Raw genomic sequence first — 26139 nt, forward strand, 5'->3', positions numbered from 1 at the left:
ATTACAAATGATATGGTACAGTATTATTACAAATGATATGGTACAGTATTATTACAAATGATATGGTACAGTATTATTACAAATGATATAGTACAGTATTATTACAAATGATATGGTACAGTATTATTACAAATGATATGGTACAGTATTATTATTACAAATGATATGGTACAGTATTATTACAAATGATATAGTACAGTATTATTACAAATGATATAGTACAGTATTATTACAAATGATATAGTACAGTATTATTACAAATGATATAGTACAGTATTATTACAAATGATATAGTACAGTATTATTACAAATGATATGGTACAGTATTATTAGAAATGATATGGTACAGTATTATTACAAATGATATAGTACAGTATTATTACAAATGATATAGTACAGTATTATTACAAATGATATAGTACAGTATTATTACAAATGATATAGTACAGTATTATTACAAATGATATAGTACAGTATTATTACAAATGATATGGTACAGTATTATTACAAATGATATGGTACAGTATTATTACAAATGATATAGTACAGTATTATTACAAATGATATAGTACAGTATTATTACAAATGATATAGTACAGTATTATTACAAATGATATGGTACAGTATTATTACTATTGATATGGTACAGTATTATTACAAATGATATGGTACAGTATTATTACAAATGATATAGTACAGTATTATTACAAATGATATGGTACAGTATTATTACTATTGATATGGTACAGTATTATTACTATTGATATAGTACAGTATTATTACTATTGATATGGTACAGTATTATAACTATTGATATGGTACAGTATTATAACTATTGATATAGTACAGTATTATTACAAATGATATGGTACAGTATTATTACCAATGATATGGTACAGTATTATTACAAATGATATGGTACAGTATTATTACTATTGATATTGTGCAGTATTATTACAAATGATATGGTACAGTATTATTACAAATGATATGGTACAGTATTATTACAAATGATATGGTACAGTATTATTACTATTGATATTGTGCAGTATTATTACAAATGATATGGTACAGTATTATTACAAATGATATGGTACAGTATTATTACAAATGATATGGTACAGTATTATTACAAATGATATAGTACAGTATTATTACTATTGATATGGTACAGTATTATTACTATTGATATGGTACAGTATTATTACTATTGATACATTACAGTATTATTACAATGATATGGTACAGTATTATTACAAATGATATGGTACAGTATTATTACAAATGATATAGTACAGTATTATTACAAATGATATAGTACAGTATTATTACTATTGATATTGTGAAGTATTATTACAAATGATATGGTACAGTATTATTACAAATGATATGGTACAGTATTATTACAATTGATATGGTACAGTATTATTGCTATTGATATGGTACAGTATTATTACTATTGATATAGTACAGTATTATTACAAATGATATGGTACAGTATTATTACTATTGATATTGTACAGTACTATTACAAATGATATGGTACAGTATTATTACTATTGATATGGTACAGTATTATTACTATTGATATAGTACAGTATTATTACTATTGATATGGTACAGTATTATTACTATTGATACAGTACAGTATTATTACAAATGATATGGTACAGTATTATTACAAATGATATGGTACAGTATTATTACAAATGATATGGTACAGTATTATTACTATTGATATTGTGCAGTATTATTACAAATGATATGGTACAGTATTATTACAAATGATATGGTACAGTATTATTACAAATGATATGGTACAGTATTATTACAAATGATATGGTACAGTATTATTACTATTGATATTGTGCAGTATTATTACTATTGATATTGTGCAGTATTATTACTATTGATATTGTGCAGTATTATTACTATTGATATGGTACAGTATTATTACAAATGATATAGTACAGTATTATTACTATTGATATGGTACAGTATTATTACTATTGATATGGTACAGTATTATTACTATTGATATGGTACAGTATTATTACTATTGATATAGTACAGTATTATTACAAATGATATGGTACAGTATTATTACAAATGATATGGTACAGTATTATTACAAATGATATAGTACAGTATTATTACAAATGATATAGTACAGTATTATTACTATTGATATTGTGAAGTATTATTACAAATGATATGGTACAGTATTATTACAAATGATATGGTACAGTATTATTACAAATGATATGGTACAGTATTATTACAAATGATATAGTACAGTATTATTACTATTGATATGGTACAGTATTATTACTATTGATATGGTACAGTATTATTACTATTGATATAGTACAGTATTATTACAAATGATATGGTACAGTATTATTACTATTGATATGGTACAGTATTATTACAAATGATATGGTACAGTATTATTACTATTGATATGGTACAGTATTATTACTATTGATATAGTACAGTATTATTACTATTGATATGGTACAGTATTATTACTATTGATATAGTACAGTATTATTACAAATGATATGGTACAGTATTATTACAAATGATATGGTACAGTATTATTACAAATGATATGGTACAGTATTATTACAAATGATATGGTACAGTATTATTACAAATGATATGGTACAGTATTATTACAAATGATATGGTACAGTATTATTACAAATGATAGTGTACAGTATTATTACAAATGATATGGTACAGTATTATTACAAATGATATGGTACAGTATTATTACAAATGATATGGTACAGTATTATTACAAATGATATGGTACAGTATTATTACAAATGATATAGTACAGTATTATTACAAATGATATGGTACAGTATTATTACAAATGATATGGTACAGTATTATTACAAATGATATGGTACAGTATTATTACAAATGATATGGTACAGTATTATTACAAATGATATGGTACAGTATTATTACAAATGATATAGTACAGTATTATTACAAATGATATGGTACAGTATTATTACAAATGATATGGTACAGTATTATTACAAATGATATAGTACAGTATTATTACAAATGATATGGTACAGTATTATTACAAATGATATGGTACAGTATTATTACAAATGATATGGTACAGTATTATTACAAATGATATAGTACAGTATTATTACAAATGATATGGTACAGTATTATTACAAATGATATGGTACAGTATTATTACTATTGATATGGTACAGTATTATTACAAATGATATGGTACAGTATTATTACAAATGATATAGTACAGTATTATTACAAATGATATAGTACAGTATTATTACAAATGATATGGTACAGTATTATTAGAAATGATATGGTACAGTATTATTACAAATGATATAGTACAGTATTATTACAAATGATATAGTACAGTATTATTACAAATGATATAGTACAGTATTATTACAAATGATATAGTACAGTATTATTACAAATGATATAGTACAGTATTATTACAAATGATATGGTACAGTATTATTACAAATGATATAGTACAGTATTATTACAAATGATATAGTACAGTATTATTACAAATGATATAGTACAGTATTATTACAAATGATATGGTACAGTATTATTACTATTGATATGGTACAGTATTATTACAAATGATATGGTACAGTATTATTACAAATGATATAGTACAGTATTATTACAAATGATATGGTACAGTATTATTACTATTGATATGGTACAGTATTATTACTATTGATATAGTACAGTATTATTACTATTGATATGGTACAGTATTATAACTATTGATATGGTACAGTATTATAACTATTGATATAGTACAGTATTATTACAAATGATATGGTACAGTATTATTACCAATGATATGGTACAGTATTATTACAAATGATATGGTACAGTATTATTACTATTGATATTGTGCAGTATTATTACAAATGATATGGTACAGTATTATTACAAATGATATGGTACAGTATTATTACTATTGATATTGTGCAGTATTATTACTATTGATATTGTGCAGTATTATTACAAATGATATGGTACAGTATTATTACAAATGATATGGTACAGTATTATTACAAATGATATAGTACAGTATTATTACTATTGATATGGTACAGTATTATTACTATTGATATGGTACAGTATTATTACTATTGATACATTACAGTATTATTACAATGATATGGTACAGTATTATTACAAATGATATGGTACAGTATTATTACAAATGATATAGTACAGTATTATTACAAATGATATAGTACAGTATTATTACTATTGATATTGTGAAGTATTATTACAAATGATATGGTACAGTATTATTACAAATGATATAGTACAGTATTATTACAATTGATATGGTACAGTATTATTGCTATTGATATGGTACAGTATTATTACTATTGATATAGTACAGTATTATTACAAATGATATGGTACAGTATTATTACTATTGATATTGTACAGTACTATTACAAATGATATGGTACAGTATTATTACTATTGATATGGTACAGTATTATTACTATTGATATAGTACAGTATTATTACTATTGATATGGTACAGTATTATTACTATTGATACAGTACAGTATTATTACAAATGATATGGTACAGTATTATTACAAATGATATGGTACAGTATTATTACAAATGATATGGTACAGTATTATTACTATTGATATTGTGCAGTATTATTACAAATGATATGGTACAGTATTATTACAAATGATATGGTACAGTATTATTACAAATGATATGGTACAGTATTATTACAAATGATATGGTACAGTATTATTACTATTGATATTGTGCAGTATTATTACTATTGATATTGTGCAGTATTATTACTATTGATATTGTGCAGTATTATTACTATTGATATGGTACAGTATTATTACAAATGATATAGTACAGTATTATTACTATTGATATGGTACAGTATTATTACTATTGATATGGTACAGTATTATTACTATTGATATGGTACAGTATTATTACTATTGATATAGTACAGTATTATTACAAATGATATGGTACAGTATTATTACAAATGATATGGTACAGTATTATTACAAATGATATAGTACAGTATTATTACAAATGATATAGTACAGTATTATTACTATTGATATTGTGAAGTATTATTACAAATGATATGGTACAGTATTATTACAAATGATATGGTACAGTATTATTACAAATGATATGGTACAGTATTATTACAAATGATATAGTACAGTATTATTACTATTGATATGGTACAGTATTATTACTATTGATATGGTACAGTATTATTACTATTGATATAGTACAGTATTATTACAAATGATATGGTACAGTATTATTACTATTGATATGGTACAGTATTATTACAAATGATATGGTACAGTATTATTACTATTGATATGGTACAGTATTATTACTATTGATATAGTACAGTATTATTACTATTGATATGGTACAGTATTATTACTATTGATATAGTACAGTATTATTACAAATGATATGGTACAGTATTATTACAAATGATATGGTACAGTATTATTACAAATGATATGGTACAGTATTATTACAAATGATATGGTACAGTATTATTACAAATGATATGGTACAGTATTATTACAAATGATAGTGTACAGTATTATTACAAATGATATGGTACAGTATTATTACAAATGATATGGTACAGTATTATTACAAATGATATGGTACAGTATTATTACAAATGATATGGTACAGTATTATTACAAATGATATAGTACAGTATTATTACAAATGATATGGTACAGTATTATTACAAATGATATGGTACAGTATTATTACAAATGATATGGTACAGTATTATTACAAATGATATGGTACAGTATTATTACAAATGATATGGTACAGTATTATTACAAATGATATAGTACAGTATTATTACAAATGATATGGTACAGTATTATTACAAATGATATGGTACAGTATTATTACAAATGATATGGTACAGTATTATTACAAATGATATGGTACAGTATTATTACAAATGATATGGTACAGTATTATTACAAATGATATAGTACAGTATTATTACAAATGATATGGTACAGTATTATTACAAATGATATGGTACAGTATTATTACTATTGATATGGTACAGTATTATTACAAATGATATGGTACAGTATTATTACAAATGATATGGTACAGTATTATTACAAATGATATGGTACAGTATTATTACTATTGATATGGTACAGTATTATTGCTATTGATATGGTACAGTATTATTGCTATTGATATGGTACAGTATTATTACTATTGATATAGTACAGTATTATTACAAATGATATGGTACAGTATTATTACTATTGATATTGTACAGTATCATTACAAATGATATGGTACAGTATTATTACTATTGATATGGTACAGTATTATTACTATTGATATAGTACAGTATTATTACAAATGATATGGTACAGTATTATTACAAATGATATGGTACAGTATTATTACAAATGATATGGTACAGTATTATTACTACTGATATTGTGCAGTATTATTACAAATGATATGGTACAGTATTATTACAAATGATATGATACAGTATTATTACAAATGATATGGTACAGTATTATTACTATTGATATTGTGCAGTATTATTACTATTAATATGGTACAGTATTATTACAAATGATATGGTACAGTATTATTACAAATGATATAGTACAGTATTATTACTATTGATATGGTACAGTATTATTACTATTGATATGGTACAGTATTATTACTATTGATATAGTACAGTATTATTACAAATGATATGGTACAGTATTATTACAAATGATATGGTACAGTATTATTACAAATGATATAGTACAGTATTATTACAAATGATATAGTACAGTATTATTACAAATGATATAGTACAGTATTATTACTATTGATATTGTGAAGTATTATTACAAATGATATGGTACAGTATTATTACAAATGATATGGTACAGTATTATTACAAATGATATAGTACTGTATTATTACTATTGATATGGTACAGTATTATTACTATTGATATGGTACAGTATTATTACTATTGATATAGTACAGTATTATTACAAATGATATGGTACAGTATTATTACTATTGATATTGTACAGTATTATTACAAATGATATGGTACAGTATTATTACAAATGATATGGTACAGTATTATTACTTTTGATATGGTACAGTATTATTACTATTGATATAGTACAGTATTATTACTATTGATATAGTACAGTATTATTACAAATGATATGGTACAGTATTATTACAAATGATATGGTACAGTATTATTACAAATGATATGGTACAGTATTATTACTATTGATATTGTGCAGTATTATTACAAATGATATGGTACAGTATTATTACAAATGATATGGTACAGTATTATTACAAATGATATGGTACAGTATTATTACAAATGATATAGTACAGTATTATTACAAATGATATAGTACAGTATTATTACTATTGATATTGTGCAGTATTATTACTATTGATATTGTGCAGTATTATTACTATTGATATTGTGCAGTATTATTACAAATGATATGGTACAGTATTATTACAAATGATATGGTACAGTATTATTACAAATGATATGGTACAGTATTATTACTATTGATATTGTGCAGTATTATTACTATTGATATTGTGCAGTATTATTACAAATGATATGGTACAGTATTATTACAAATGATATGGTACAGTATTATTACTATTGATATGGTACAGTATTATTACAAATGATATGGTACAGTATTATTACAAATGATATGGTACAGTATTATTACAAATGATATGGTACAGTATTATTACTATTGATATGGTACAGTATTATTAAAAATGATATAGTACAGTATTATTACAAATGATATGGTACAGTATTATTACAAATGATATGGTACAGTATTATTACTATTGATATTGTGCAGTATTATTACTATTGATATTGTGCAGTATTATTACAAATGATATGGTACAGTATTATTACAAATGATATGGTACAGTATTATTACAAATGATATGGTACAGTATTATTACAAATGATATAGTACAGTATTATTACTATTGATATGGTACAGTATTATTACTATTGATATGGTACAGTATTATTACTATTGATATGGTACAGTATTATTACTATTGATATAGTACAGTATTATTACAAATGATATGGTACAGTATTATTACAAATGATATGGTACAGTATTATTACAAATGATATGGTACAGTATTATTACAAATGATATAGTACAGTATTATTACAAATGATATGGTACAGTATTATTACAAATGATATAGTACAGTATTATTACAAATGATATGGTACAGTATTATTACTATTGATATTGTGCAGTATTATTACAAATGATATGGTACAGTATTATTACAAATGATATGGTACAGTATTATTACAAATGATATAGTACAGTATTATTACTATTGATATGGTACAGTATTATTACAATTGATATGGTACAGTATTATTACTATTGATATAGTACAGTATTATTACAAATGATATGGTACAGTATTATTACAAATGATATGGTACAGTATTATTACAAATGATATAGTACAGTATTATTACAAATGATATAGTACAGTATTATTACTATTGATATTGTGAAGTATTATTACAAATGATATGGTACAGTATTATTACAAATGATATGGTACAGTATTATTACAAATGATATAGTACAGTATTATTACTATTGATATGGTACAGTATTATTGCTATTGATATGGTACAGTATTATTACTATTGATATAGTACAGTATTATTACAAATGATATGGTACAGTATTATTACTATTGATATTGTACAGTATTATTACAAATGATATGGTACAGTATTATTACTATTGATATAGTACAGTATTATTACTATTGATATGGTACAGTATTATTACTATTGATATAGTACAGTATTATTACAAATGATATGGTACAGTATTATTACAAATGATATGGTACAGTATTATTACAAATGATATGGTACAGTATTATTACTATTGATATTGTGCAGTATTATTACAAATGATATGGTACAGTATTATTACAAATGATATTGCACAGTATTATTACAAATGATATGGTACAGTATTATTACTATTGATATTGTGCAGTATTATTACTATTGATATGGTACAGTATTATTACAAATGATATGGTACAGTATTATTACAAATGATATAGTACAGTATTATTACTATTGATATGGTACAGTATTATTACTATTGATATGGTACAGTATTATTACTATTGATATAGTACAGTATTATTACAAATGATATGGTACAGTATTATTACAAATGATATGGTACAGTATTATTACAAATGATATAGTACAGTATTATTACAAATGATATAGTACAGTATTATTACTATTGATATTGTGAAGTATTATTACAAATGATATGGTACAGTATTATTACAAATGATATGGTACAGTATAATTACAAATGATATAGTACAGTATTATTACTATTTATATGGTACAGTATTATTACTATTGATATGGTACAGTATTATTACTATTGATATAGTACAGTATTATTACAAATGATATGGTACAGTATTATTACTATTGATATTGTACAGTATTATTACAAATGATATGGTACAGTATTATTACTATTGATATGGTACAGTATTATTACTATTGATATAGTACAGTATTATTACTATTGATATGGTACAGTATTATTACTATTGATATAGTACAGTATTATTACTATTGATATGGTACAGTATTATTACAAATGATATAGTACAGTATTATTACAAATGATATGGTACAGTATTATTACAAATGATATGGTACAGTATTATTACAAATGATATGGTACAGTATTATTACTATTGATATTGTGCAGTATTATTACAAATGATATGGTACAGTATTATTACAAATGATATGGTACAGTATTATTATAAATTATATGGTACAGTATTATTACAAATGATATAGTACAGTATTATTACTATTGATATGGTACAGTATTATTACTATTGATATGGTACAGTATTATTACTATTGATATAGTACAGTATTATTACAAATGATATGGTACAGTATTATTACAAATGATATGGTACAGTATTATTACAAATGATATAGTACAGTATTATTACAAATGATATGGTACAGTATTATTACTATTGATATTGTGCAGTATTATTACTATTGATATTGTGCAGTATTATTACAAATGATATGGTACACTATTATTACAAATGATATGGTACAGTATTATTACTATTGATATTGTGCAGTATTATTACTATTGATATTGTGCAGTATTATTACAAATGATATGGTACAGTATTATTACAAATGATATGGTACAGTATTATTACTATTGATATGGTACAGTATTATTACAAATGATATGGTACAGTATTATTACAAATGATATGGTACAGTATTATTACTATTGATATGGTACAGTATTATTACTATTGATATGGTACAGTATTATTACAAATGATATAGTACAGTATTATTACAAATGATATAGTACAGTATTATTACAAATGATATGGTACAGTATTATTACAAATGATATCGTACAGTATTATTACAAATGATATGGTGCAGTATTATTACTATTGATATTGTGCAGTATTATTACAAATGATATGGTACAGTATTATTACAAATGATATGGTACAGTCTTATTACAAATGATATGGTACAGTATTATTACTATTGATATGGTACAGTATTATTACTATTGATATGGTACAGTATTATTACTATTGATATAGTACAGTATTATTACAAATGATATGGTACAGTATTATTACAAATGATATGGTACAGTATTATTACAAATGATATGGTACAGTATTATTACAAATGATATAGTACAGTATTATTACTATTGATATTGTGCAGTATTATTACTATTGATATTGTGCAGTATTATTACAAATGACATGGTACAGTATTATTACAAATGATATGGTACAGTATTATTACAAATGATATGGTACAGTATTATTACTATTGATATTGTGCAGTATTATTACTATTGATATTGTGCAGTATTATTACAAATGATATGGTACAGTATTATTACAAATGATATGGTACAGTATTATTACAAATGATATGGTACAGTATTATTACAAATGATATAGTACAGTATTATTACTATTGATATGGTACAGTATTATTACTATTGATATGGTACAGTATTATTACAAATGATATGGTACAGTATTATTACAAATGATATGGTACAGTATTATTACAAATGATATAGTACAGTATTATTACTATTGATATGGTACAGTATTATTACTATTGATATGGTACAGTATTATTACTATTGATATAGTACAGTATTATTACAAATGATATGGTACAGTATTATTACAAATGATATGGTACAGTATTATTACAAATGATATGGTACAGTATTATTACAATGATATAGTACAGTATTATTACAAATGATATGGTACAGTATTATTACTATTGATATGGTACAGTATTATTACAAATGATATGGTACAGTATTATTACAAATGATATGGTACAGTATTATTACAAATGATATAGTACAGTATTATTACAAATGATATGGTACAGTATAATTACTATTGATATGGTACAGTATTATTACTATTGATATGGTACAGTATTATTACTATTGATATGGTACAGTATTATTACTATTGATATAGTACAGTATTATTACAAATGATATGGTACAGTATTATTACAAATGATATGGTACAGTATTATTACAAATGATATAGTACAGTATTATTACAAATGATATGGTACAGTATTATTACTATTGATATGGTACAGTATTATAACTATTGATATGGTACAGTATTATTACTATTGATATAGTACAGTATTATTACAAATGATATGGTACAGTATTATTACAAATGATATGGTACAGTATTATTACAAATGATATAGTACAGTATTATTACAAATGATATGGTACAGTATTATTACTATTGATATTGTGCAGTATTATTACTATTGATATTGTGCAGTATTATTACAAATGATATGGTACAGTATTATTACAAATGATATGGTACAGTATTATTACAAATGATATGGTACAGTATTATTACAAATGATATGGTACAGTATTATTAGAAATGATATGGTACAGTATTATTACACATGATATAGTACAGTATTACTACTATTGATATGGTACAGTATTATTACAAATGATATGGTACAGTATTATTACTATTGATATAGCACAGTATTATTACAAATGATATGGTACAGTATTATTACAAATGATATGGTACAGTATTATTACAAATGATATGGTACAGTATTATTACAAATGATATAGTACAGCATTATTCCAAATGATATGGTACAGTATTATTACAAATGATATAGTACAGTATTATTACAAATGATATGGTACAGTATTATTACTATTGATATTGTGCAGTATTATTACAAATGATATGGTACAGTATTATTACAAATGATATGGTACAGTATTATTACAAATGATATAGTACAGTATTATTACTATTGATATGGTACAGTATTATTACTATTGATATGGTACAGTATTATTACTATTGATATGGTACAGTATTATTACTATTGATATGGTACAGTATTATTACTGTTGATATAGTACAGTATTATTACAAATGATATGGTACAGTATTATTACTATTGATATAGTACAGTATTATTACAAATGATATGGTACAGTATTATTACAAATGATATGGTACAGTATTATTACAAATGATATGGTACAGTATTATTACAAATGATATGGTACAGTATTATTACAAATGATATGGTACAGTATTATTACAAATGATATAGTACAGTATTATTACTATTGATATGGTACAGTATTATTACTATTGATATAGTACAGTATTATTACAAATGATATGGTACAGTATTATTACTATTGATATTGTGCAGTATTATTACTATTGATATGGTACAGTATTATTACTATTGATATTGTGCAGTATTATTACAAATGATATGGTACAGTATTATTACAAATGATATGGTACAGTATTATTACAAATGATATAGTACAGTATTATTACAAATGATATGGTACAGTATTATTACAAATGATATGGTACAGTATTATTACAAATGATATGGTACAGTATTATTACTATTGATATGGTACAGTATTATTACAAATGATATGGTACAGTATTATTACAAATGATATAGTACAGTATTATTACAAATGATATGGTACAGTATTATTACAAATGATATGGTACAGTATTATTACAAATGATATGGTACAGTATTATTACAAATGATATGGTACAGTATTATTACTATTGATATTGTACAGTATTATTATTACAAATGATATAGTACAGTATTATTACTATTGATATGGTACAGTATTATTACTATTGATATGGTACAGTATTATTACAAATGATATAGTACAGTATTATTACAAATGATATGGTACAGTATTATTACAAATGATATGGTACAGTATTATTACAAATGATATAGTACAGTATTATTACTATTGATATGGTACAGTATTATTACTATTGATATAGTACAGTATTATTACAAATGATATGGTACAGTATTATTACAAATGATATGGTACAGTATTATTACAAATGATATAGTACAGTATTATTACAAATGATATGGTACAGTATTATTACTATTGATATGGTACAGTATTATTACTATTGATATAGTACAGTATTATTACTATTGATATGGTACAGTATTATTACTATTGATATAGTACAGTATTATTACAAATGATATGGTACAGTATTATTACAAATGATATGGTACAGTATTATTACAAATGATATGATACAGTATTATTACTATTGATATTGTGCAGTATTATTACAAATGATATGGTACAGTATTATTACAAATGATATGGTACAGTATTATTACTATTGATATAGTACAGTATTATTACAAATGATATGGTACAGTATTATTACTATTGATATAGTACAGTATTATTACAAATGATATGGTACAGTATTATTACTATTGATATTGTACAGTATTATTACAAATGATATGGTACAGTATTATTACAAATGATATGGTACAGTATTATTACTATTGATATGGTACAGTATTATTACTATTGATATAGTACAGTATTATTACTATTGATATGGTACAGTATTATTACTATTGATATAGTACAGTATTATTACAAATGATATGGTACAGTATTATTACAAATGATATGGTACAGTATTATTACAAATGATATGGTACAGTATTATTACAAATGATATGGTACAGTATTATTACTATTGATATTGTGCAGTATTATTACAAATGATATGGTACAGTTCTATTACAAATGATATGGTACAGTATTATTACAAATGATATGGTACAGTATTATTACAAATGATATGGTACAGTATTATTACTATTGATATTGTGCAGTATTATTACTATTGATATGGTACAGTATTATTACAAAGTATATGGTACAGTATTATTACAAATGATATAGTACAGTATTATTACTATTGATATGGTACAGTATTATTACTATTGATATGGTACAGTATTATTACTATTGATATGGTACAGTATTATTACTATTGATATGGTACAGTATTATTACTATTGATATAGTACAGTATTATTACAAATGATATGGTACAGTATTATTAGAAATGATATGGTACAGTATTATTACAAATGATATAGTACAGTATTATTACAAATGATATAGTACAGTATTATTACTATTCATATTGTGAAGTATTATTACAAATGATATAGTACAGTATTATTACAAATGATATAGTACAGTATTATTACTATTGATATTGTGAAGTATTATTACAAATGATATGGTACAGTATTATTACAAATGATATGGTACAGTATTATTACTATTGATATAGTACAGTATTATTACAAATGATATGGTACAGTATTATTACTATTGATATAGTACAGTATTATTACAAATGATATGGTACCGTATTATTACTATTGATATTGTACAGTATTATTACAAATGATATGGTACAGTATTATTACAAATGATATGGTACAGTATTATTACTATTGATATGGTACAGTATTATTACTATTGATATAGTACAGTATTATTACTATTGATATGGTACAGTATTATTACTATTGATATAGTACAGTATTATTACAAATGATATGGTACAGTATTATTACAAATGATATGGTACAGTATTATTACAAATGATATGGTACAGTATTATTACAAATGATATGGTACAGTATTATTACTATTGATATTGTGCAGTATTATTACAAATGATATGGTACAGTATTATTACAAATGATATGGTACAGTATTATTACAAATGATATGGTACAGTATTATTACTATTGATATTGTGCAGTATTATTACTATTGATATGGTACAGTATTATTACAAAGTATATGGTACAGTATTATTACAAATGATATAGTACAGTATTATTACTATTGATATGGTACAGTATTATTACTATTGATATGGTACAGTATTATTACTATTGATATAGTACAGTATTATTACTATTGATATGGTACAGTATTATTACTATTGATATAGTACAGTATTATTACAAATGATATGGTACAGTATTATTACAAATGATATGGTACAGTATTATTACAAATGATATAGTACAGTATTATTACAAATGATATAGTACAGTATTATTACTATTCATATTGTGAAGTATTATTACAAATGATATGGTACAGTTTTATTACAAATGATATGGTACAGTATTATTACGAATGATATAGTACAGTATTATTACTATTGATATGGTACAGTATTATTACTATTGATATGGTACAGTATTATTACTATTGATATAGTACAGTATTATTACAAATGATATGGTACAGTATTATTACTATTGATATTGTACAGTATTATTACAAATGATATGGTACAGTATTATTACTATTGATATGGTACAGTATTATTACTATTGATATGGTACAGTATTATTACTATTGATATAGTACAGTATTATTACTATTGATATGGTACAGTATTATTACAAATGATATGGTACAGTATTATTACAAATGATATGGTACAGTATTATTACTATTGATATTGTGCAGTATTATTACAAATGATATGGTACAGTATTATTACAAATGATATGGTACAGTATTATTTCAAATGATATAGTACAGTATTATTACTATTGATATGGTACAGTATTATTACTATTGATATGGTACAGTATTATTACTATTGATATAGTACAGTATTATTACAAATGATATGGTACAGTATTATTACAAATGATATGGTACAATATTATTACAAATGATATGGTACAGTATTATTACTATTGATATTGTGCAGTATTATTACAAATGATATGGTACAGTATTATTACAAATGATATGGTACAGTATTATTACAAATGATATGGTACAGTATTATTACAAATGATATAGTACAGTATTATTACAAATGATATGGTACAGTATTATTACAAATGATATGGTACAGTATTATTACAAATGATATAGTACAGTATTATTACAAATGATATGGTACAGTATTATTACTAGTGATATTGTGCAGTATTATTACTATTGATATTGTGCAGTATTATTACAAATGATATGGTACAGTATTATTACTATTGATATAGTACAGTATTATTACTATTGATATGGTACAGTATTATTACAAATGATATGGTACAGTATTATTACAAATGATATGGTACAGTATTATTACTATTGATATTGTGCAGTATTATTACAAATGATATGGTACAGTATTATTACAAATGATATGGTACAGTATTATTACAAATGATATGGTACAGTATTATTACTATTGATATTGTGCAGTATTATTACTATTGATATTGTGCAGTATTATTACAAATGATATGGTACAGTATTATTACAAATGATATGGTACAGTATTATTACAAATGATATGGTACAGTATTATTACAAATGATATAGTACAGTATTATTACAAATGATATAGTACAGTATTATTACTATTGATATGGTACAGTATTATTACTATTGATATGGTACAGTATTATTACTATTGATATAGTACAGTATTATTACAAATGATATGGTACAGTATTATTACAAATGATATGGTACAGTATTATTACAAATGATATGGTACAGTATTATTACAAATGATATAGTACAGTATTATTACAAATGATATGGTACAGTATTATTACTATTGATATTGTGCAGTATTATTACTATTGATATTGTGCAGTATTATTACAAATGATATGGTACAGTATTATTACAAATGATATGGTACAGTATTATTACAAATGATATGGTACAGTATTATTACTATTGATATTGTGCAGTATTATTACTATTGATATGGTACAGTATTATTACAAATGATATGGTACAGTATTATTACAAATGATATGGTACAGTATTATTACAAATGATATAGTACAGTATTATTAGTATTGATAAGGTACAGTATTATTACTATTGATATGGTACAGTATTATTACTATTGATATAGTACAGTATTATTACAAATGATATGGTACAGTATTATTACAAATGATTTAGTACAGTATTATTACAAATGATATTGTACAGTATTATTACTATTGATATGGTACAGTATTATTACAAATGATATGGTACAGTATTATTACAAATGATATGGTACAGTATTATTACAAATGATATAGTACAGTATTATTACTATTGATATGGTACAGTATTATTACTATTGATATAGTACAGTATTATCACTATTGATATGGTACAGTATTATTACTATTGATATAGTACAGTATTATCACTATTGATATGGTACAGTATTATTACTATTGATATAGTACAGTATTATTACAAATGATATGGTACAGTATTATTACAAATGATATAGTACAGTATTATTACAAATGATATGGTACAGTATTATTACAAATGATATGGTACAGTATTATTACAAATGATTTAGTACAGTATTATTACAAATGATATTGTACAGTATTATTACTATTGATATAGTACAGTATTATTACAAATGATATGGTACAGTATTATTACAAATGATATGGTACAGTATTATTACAAATGATATAGTACAGTATTATTACAAATTATATGGTACAGTATTATTACTATTGATATTGTGCAGTATTATTACTATTGATATTGTGCAGTATTATTACAAATGATATGGTACAGTATTATTACAAATGATATGGTACAGTATTATTACAAATGATATGGTACAGTATTATTACTATTGATATTGTGCAGTATTATTACTATTGATATTGTACAGTATTATTACAAATGATATGGTACAGTATTATTACAAATGATATGGTACAGTATTATTACAAATGATATGGTACAGTATTATTACAAATGATATAGTACAGTATTATTACTATTGATATGGTACAGTATTATTACTATTGATATGGTACAGTATTATTACTATTGATATAGTACAGTATTATTACAAATGATATGGTACAGTATTATTACAAATGATATGGTACAGTATTATTACAAATGATTTAGTACAGTATTATTACAAATGATATTGTACAGTATTATTACTATTGATATGGTACAGTATTATTACAAATGATATGGTACAGTATTATTACAAATGATATAGTACAGTATTATTACTATTGATATGGTACAGTATTATTACTATTGATATGGTACAGTATTATCACTATTGATATGGTACAGTATTATTACTATTGATATAGTACAGTATTATTACAAATGATATGGTACAGTATTATTACAAATGATATAGTACAGTATTATTACAAATGATATGGTACAGTATTATTACTATTGATATGGTACAGTATTATTACTATTGATATGGTACAGTATTATTACTATTGATATAGTACAGTATTATTACAAATGATATGGTACAGTATTATTACAAATGATATGGTACAGTATTATTACAAATGATATAGTACAGTATTATTACAAATGATATGGTACAGTATTATTACTATTGATATGGTACAGTATTATTACAAATGATATGGTACAGTATTATTACAAATGATATGGTACAGTATTATTACAAATGATATGGTACAGTATTATTACAAATGATATGGTACAGTATTATTACAAATGATATAGTACAGTATTATTACAAATGATATGGTACAGTATTATTACTATTGATATGGTACAGTATTATTACTATTGATATGGTACAGTATTATTACTATTGATATGGTACAGTATTATTACAAATGATATGGTACAGTATTATTACTATTGATATTGTGCAGTATTATTACAAATTATATGGTACAGTGTTATTACTATTGATATGGTACAGTACAGTATTATTACAAATGATATGGTACAGTACAGTATTATTGCTATTGATATGGTGCAGTACAGTATTATTACAAATTATATGGTACAGTACAGTATTATTACTATTGATATGGTACAGTATTATTACTATTGATATGGTGCTGTATTATTACTATTGAATGTAAATACGATTGTTTGAGTTTTTCGTGAGAGACATGGCTACATTTCAGGAACACGTCAGAACAGGCGAAAATGGTTGTGATTCAAGGTATGTTGTTCTTTGTCTAGCAGAAATGTAAAAGATGTTTATCTGTGCTTCTGTGTATAAACTGTTTAGTATATCGACACGTACAGCTATTCATTATACACACATCAACTAGAAAAACATACACCAGATGATAACGTATTGTAAGACATCACACATATTCAATAGATGACACGTTAACAAGATAAAGAGACTCTTTATAGGCAACACACATATATACGCACGTTATGAACCCAACAGTATACAACACTAAGCTGAATAATTGTTAGTTTTTGGTTTGTCCATTTTGCAAGTTTGTCGTTCAGTGAAGAAACCAGGTGTCATTGTCACCTCAAAGTAAAACACTGTTGCATTGTTTTGAACTTTTATTAAAACTTCATTCGAAAGAGAAAATCCTTTGTTACAGTTCTGTTAAGGTCACTGGGGTATTCTTTCTGTTTATCAACAACAACAAAGAAAAACTTCTTTCAGTCGTCGTTACAGAAATCTCGGCCACTGAATTCCCTGTCGTTCGTCTTCTTATACACTTTCTATTTTGCCACATTTGCATATCTGACGCGATCTTTTCCATGGCTACGAGGTATATTTTAATCCTCTATACGTCGCCATGTTTTTGTTTCATCATCCCCTCGCCTGTTGATAAATCTGCTTTTCATATCTGTTTCCTTCTTTTATTTTTGTTTCACTCATTTAGTTTTATAAACTGCATGTTTAGTTTGATGCATAGATGCATTATGAAGACGGCAGGCTTGCAATGGGAAAATATTTGTCTAACAGAAAAGACCACTCAACAAATGGGCTGGTGTCTTTGAAATGATAATGTCTTAGATACCAGGGTTTACGCTGATAAATCGAACCCCTTAGGATCCTCCCTGCATTAATTGTGTCCGAGATGGGTATATTTGATGATGACACCATGCTCTATAATAGCTATGTGTCAACATGATTTTACCGTATGTATAGATTCGTTTTTTCTCATCTGACACACCACTCTGCGACCTTGCATCTCAGAGACGATGCTCTTTGAAAAAATGGAGACAGACACACATACATAGTGAGTTTTATAAACTAGATTAATTCAGAAAGTTTTCCAACATTTTCAGCTTCTTCTGGCAATATTAACCGATTGAAACTGGTGCCAAAACAAAGAAAGCTGGTGTTATGAACAATGTGGAAAAATACATAGTATTGATCTCGATTCCGTCCCGAACAATGTCGAGTCTTCTGGCTCGTAAATATATAAATCTCTGTATTATTATTATTCTCTTCATTTTTTTTCCTTTGAATATATGTGCAGTATTACCAAGATTTCAAGTGACCATTGAACCTCCATCATATCTTTTGCTAAACGTGCCTGAAATACATATCAGAGTTTGTGCCAAGTGAGTACCTTTTTTGTTTTTAAATCCTGTTTGCTAATTTTCAACAATCCATTGTATTTTGGAAGGGTTAAAAGCCTATATTACCATTTTTGTAATGTTTGTGAATTTTTGAGATGAGAATTGATAATTCATATCTTTTTTTAATTCTTCAGACTACTTGTATTTTCACAACATTATGGTCAGTGTAAGCTCTAACCTTCTTCAGGTGTATCTTGTTAAACTCTGGAAATCTTTCTGTCGAACTCTGGAAATCTTTCTGTCGAACTCTGGAAATCTTTCTGTCGAACTCTGGAAATCTTTCTGTCGAACTCTGGAAATCTTTCTGTCGAACTCAGGAAATCTTTCTGCATGGAATTTAAAACGGAACCTTTTACTTAATCCACGAGGGTAGTGTGCTCTTGTTCTGCCAGCCATGTAATTGATCCTAAGTAATTCTGCAATTGTATTTTGAGTGTCGCCTACACTGAAGATTGAACCTTTAACCTCTAGAGCAATTTAGGCCTAAATAAACCGTCAATATCGTCTGCTTTTGATTGAGGTTCTTTTCGTAGATTTGGAGCACTACATATTCCTGAGGAGTTTCAAGTTCTCCTGACACTGAGGTGAGCAAGAAATTCACTTATACATGGAGTACTAATGCACTTATCACTAGTCTCTTACTTTTAAACAGAGTCCGAAAAATAAATCTAAAATCTAATTAGTGCTGCATTGTCGTCCATGCTCTTTTCCATCACTACAATGTTACATTTCTGTGTCGATTTTACAAGTACTTTAACGATTTTACAAGTACTTTAACGAAATGTGCTCTCATGCGCTTGTTCCCCCTTCGACGTTCATAATCCCGATTAATCCAACTAGCAGCAAAATCCCACCCTTTCACTATAGAGAATGAGATCATGCTGGCTGTTTAAACGAATAATCACATGATAGAGAAGGATAGAAGGATCGTGAACAGTAGAGTTTTTTTACCAGCAAAATCCCACCTCTTCACTGTTGAGATACCTAGATGCTGGGAAGCCTTCTACTCTAACAGTTTCTTCTCTTGGACTGCTAGACTTTGGAATTCTCTTCCTGTTTCTTGCTTTCCTGACTGTATTAACCTGCAGAAGTTTAAACATAATGTGAATAAACATCTTACTGCTTAACTCCATACAGTCCTCTGTTAGACACGATCCTAAATAGTAGCCATTTACGTTCCAAGTGGCAGTAAGCCTTGTTTGGAATGAAAAAAAAAACGAATGTCTCTTGTTTCCAGTGAAAGTAAGCTAAGATCAAAACAGAAGTTTCTGGATTCCAGAGACAAGTAGGTATATTAAATGAGATGAAGCTGGCTGTTTGAATGAATAATGGAATGGAAGATGGAGAAAGATAGACTATAAATTTTAGTTTTCAATTTTAGTTTGTTTTTCTTTTTTAGTTTTTTTTTTTACATAGGCGTCACGACTTATCAAGGCCCAGAGACCACTCGAGGATAAGGGTTAAGAGTGTACAGTAGTCAGTTGGACAATAAAGTAATCGTTAGTAATGGAAATTCGGTAAATTTGTTAACAAGTGGAATGACTCATCAAGAACTTGTTTACGTTGGACTTGAAGACAACCATATTGTAGTCAGCAGGAAAACGGAAGACAATTCCACAGGCGTGCAGTTCTAAGAAAGAAGCTTTGTTCATGGAATCTACGTTTAGGTTTAGGCACAGATAAAGAGTGGGGGGAATTATTGATAGTGTGTACAGCTAGACGAGTGTTTCTTGTGAAAGTTTGGCGAGGGGGACCATAGATTGAAGCTCAGTTGAACACTTTCCATGAAAATAACGATAAAGCAGACAAACTCGCAACATCTCTTCTGTGAGATAGAGGTTGCAGCGAAGAGAAAAGGACATCTCCTATGAGGCTACGAAGTCTATTTTGAACTCTATCAAGGCAAGACAAGTCCTTTCTAGCAGCTCCTGCCCAGATGAGGCAACAGTATTCCATCCTTGGACGTACCTGGCTCTTATATAGATAGAGAATTGCATCAGCAATGAGATATCTACTGGATTGATAGAAGGATCTCACCATTTTTCCAGCAGCCTTGGCAACAGATTTGATGTACGTGTTCCATTTAAGATCAGGAGTAAAGGTCAAGCTCAGAAGCTTGTCAAAACTTGAGGCCTCCCAAGACGAGTGTTGAATTTATGTGCTAACCAGCAAAATTTATAGACTACTTATGAATATTATTTTGCGTTTCCTCTAAAGATATGAGCCATTCCATGGAATAAGGAAAAGAATTTAAATCTTTTGTATTCCTTGTTGAATAATAAATTTGTCGAAAATTTTTCATTTACAGAATCTAATTCCAAATTTTTACTTATACTATTGCCCTATCTCGTATATTGAGCTTTTTCATCTGGTTGTTATTGTATTATAAATATTGATACTAATATGTATATGGACTTTAAGTTCACACTATTATAAAATCTGTAATCTGAAATTATTTCTTATTTTTTTCTCTCTCTCTCTCTATATATATATATATATATATATATATATATATATATATATATATATATATTTATTCCAGGTTGAAAGATAACCAAAAATTAAGAATAATTGAATAAAGGGTTCCATTCAAAATTCAAGGGTCGTTGATAGTGCTCAATTAAAGAGAGCAAATTATAGTTTTTATTTTTCTTTATGTAAATACTGTCATAGCTTGCTACGATATGCACCGTTTCGATCATAATTGATCTCATCAGGCAAGAAAATTTAAAAATTAAAAAGGGTACAAGACCATTTTCAATTTTAGAGGAGAGAAAATATACTTTGTCATGATTGGCATGAAGCAAGGTTAATGTTCCTCTTGCTTCATGCTATATATATATATATATATATATATATATAACATTAATTAATGACATCAAAATTTATGATAATTTATGGTTTCACAGATTTTACAACACATTCTCAAAGTTCTTTACTGTGACGCTCATCAGGAAATTTTTTTTTACTTGGGAGTCACCACTTATCAACGCCCAAAAGCCACTCAAGGATAAGGGTTAATGAATGCAAGGTGTTAGTAAAGTAATCGTTTTGATTATTTATGGGGATGGCTCAACAGGAACTTGTTTACATTGGATTTGAAGGCTACCATGTTGTATTTAACAAGGAAGAAAGCCAATGGAACAATGTTTCATAGGGAAGCAATTCTGGGAAAGAAGCTTTGTTCATGGAATCTGTGTTTAGATTTAGGCACAGAGAGTGGGGAAAATTGTTGATAGTCGAGTGGTTTTTGTAAAAGTTTGGCAAGTCGGTTTTGAACTCCATCAAAACTGAGTAGGGCGTGCCAAGCAGCTCCTGCCCAGATGTGGCAATAGTACTCCATTTTAGGGTGTACCTGGCTCTTCTACAGATAGAGGATTGCATTAGAATGAGATGCCCACTGGAGTGGTAGAGTAATCCAACTATTTTTCTAGCAATCTTGACAACAGATTTGATGTATGTGTTCCATTTCAGATCAGGAGTAAAGGTCGGTCCCAGAAGCTTGCCAAGACATAGAGCTTCCCCAAGACGAGAGCCATTCATTTCAATTGGGATGTGATGAGAGTCAGACGATTATGATGAAAGGAGAGACGCTTGGTTTTCTATGCTTTAAAATCAACCAGCCACCTTTTTCCCCATTGCACCACGTTCTCAAGATCAGAAGAGAGGGAATCAGAAAGATCTTAGTCATTGCTGGCCATTGAAATGTTGCCATAGATGGTGGTGTCGTCTGCATAAATGTCTACGAATAATGAACACAAAGCAGGAATAAGGATCCTTTTAATAGTTTCTTTTCACTGGAGAGTTCCTATATGAATGATGACATCAAACAAGATCAACTTTTAGGACCACATCCATATGGGTACGGCAAAAGTAAAATGGTGTATATTTTCTGTGGATTTTTTGAGATGAGGTTTTCATAATTCGTTCATTCATTTTTTACACCACGTTTCGTTTAACTTATACCCTGGCCTTCTTCAGGTGGTTAACCGCAACAGGATAGAAATATTGAGTTTTGTAAGTGTATCCCCAGTAATTAGAGGCTGTATTTATTTGCTTCCCCACTGAGCAAATTAGGCACAAGGCCGTTTTTTCATGTAGGGAGAGGGGTACCGGCTCCTGAGAGGTGGGAAATGGGAGCTGGATAGTGAGAGCCTGCTGGTATATAGGGTTGCCCCTACATGGGCCAGAAAATTGCCACAAGGGAAATGGTCTTTGATTGCAGCATCTGCCGGAACAGATACTACACTTTGAGATATTAAATTTTTTATTCACAGGCAAAAAATACAATAGGGAAAATCAACAAAAAATTTAGGCACATGGCCAACTCAAAAAGAAGGGGGGGTGAGGTTGGTTGATCCATCTCGTCTCTATTGGAAATTTTAAAAGATTTCTCTCTCGGCCAGCATTTTTTATCATAGTTACCCTTTTAAATTTGTATTTATGTGTGTGTGTGTGTGTGTGTGTGTGTGTGTGTGTGTGTGTGTGTGTGTGTGTGTGTGTGTGTGTGTGTGGTGGGAGGGGGGTTGTTCCTACTTAAACCCAATTTTAAAACATTTTTTATTTATATCGAAAAATACAAAAAATATAACAATATTAATTATTAATAAAATTTTGATCTTGGCCCGAAGGCCACAAAGGTCCTCCTGCGGAGGGGGGGGGGGATTTGTCAGCTATCCCCAGTAATTAGAGGCGTTGAGTCTTTACAGTTCCATGTGTGCATTGTCTGAAGATAGCGGTTTCAATCCTACCCAAAGTAGGCCAGAGGATTAGTCGGCCAAAATGTGGTGAGACAACAACAATGGAAGACTCAGCATTTCTATCGCCTGAAGAAGGCCAGAGGATGAATTAGCCGAAACGTGGTGAAACAACAAAAGCTATGGAAATGAGGATAACAGTCCGCAAAAAAATGATTACACTTAAATGGAACAGTTCAAAATTATGAATGCATACACAATCATAAAATCGAAAAAAAAATGATTAAATTCATTTTTGAATAAAACAACTTGATTTGAACTGTCTATGCTTTAACTGTCTGCTATAA

At 26.4% G+C, this 26139-nt stretch overlaps 1 protein-coding gene across 1 annotated transcript in view; it reads left to right on the plus strand.

Moving 5' to 3' along the window:
* LOC145259800 (alpha-2-macroglobulin-like protein 1) overlaps positions 1-26139 on the plus strand; it is a 207523-nt gene that overhangs the window by 76798 nt on the left and 104586 nt on the right. Inside the window, exon 7 of the mRNA XM_080117585.1 lies at positions 20993-21077. Coding sequence (XP_079973711.1) covers positions 20993-21077 — 85 coding nt within the window. The remainder of the gene's footprint in view (positions 1-20992; positions 21078-26139) is intronic.

Source organism: Euprymna scolopes, chromosome 35, assembly GCF_053919585.1.
Source record: "Euprymna scolopes isolate OS-2025 chromosome 35, ASM5391958v1, whole genome shotgun sequence".
In the NCBI taxonomy this organism is placed as follows: domain Eukaryota; kingdom Metazoa; phylum Mollusca; class Cephalopoda; order Sepiida; family Sepiolidae; genus Euprymna; species Euprymna scolopes.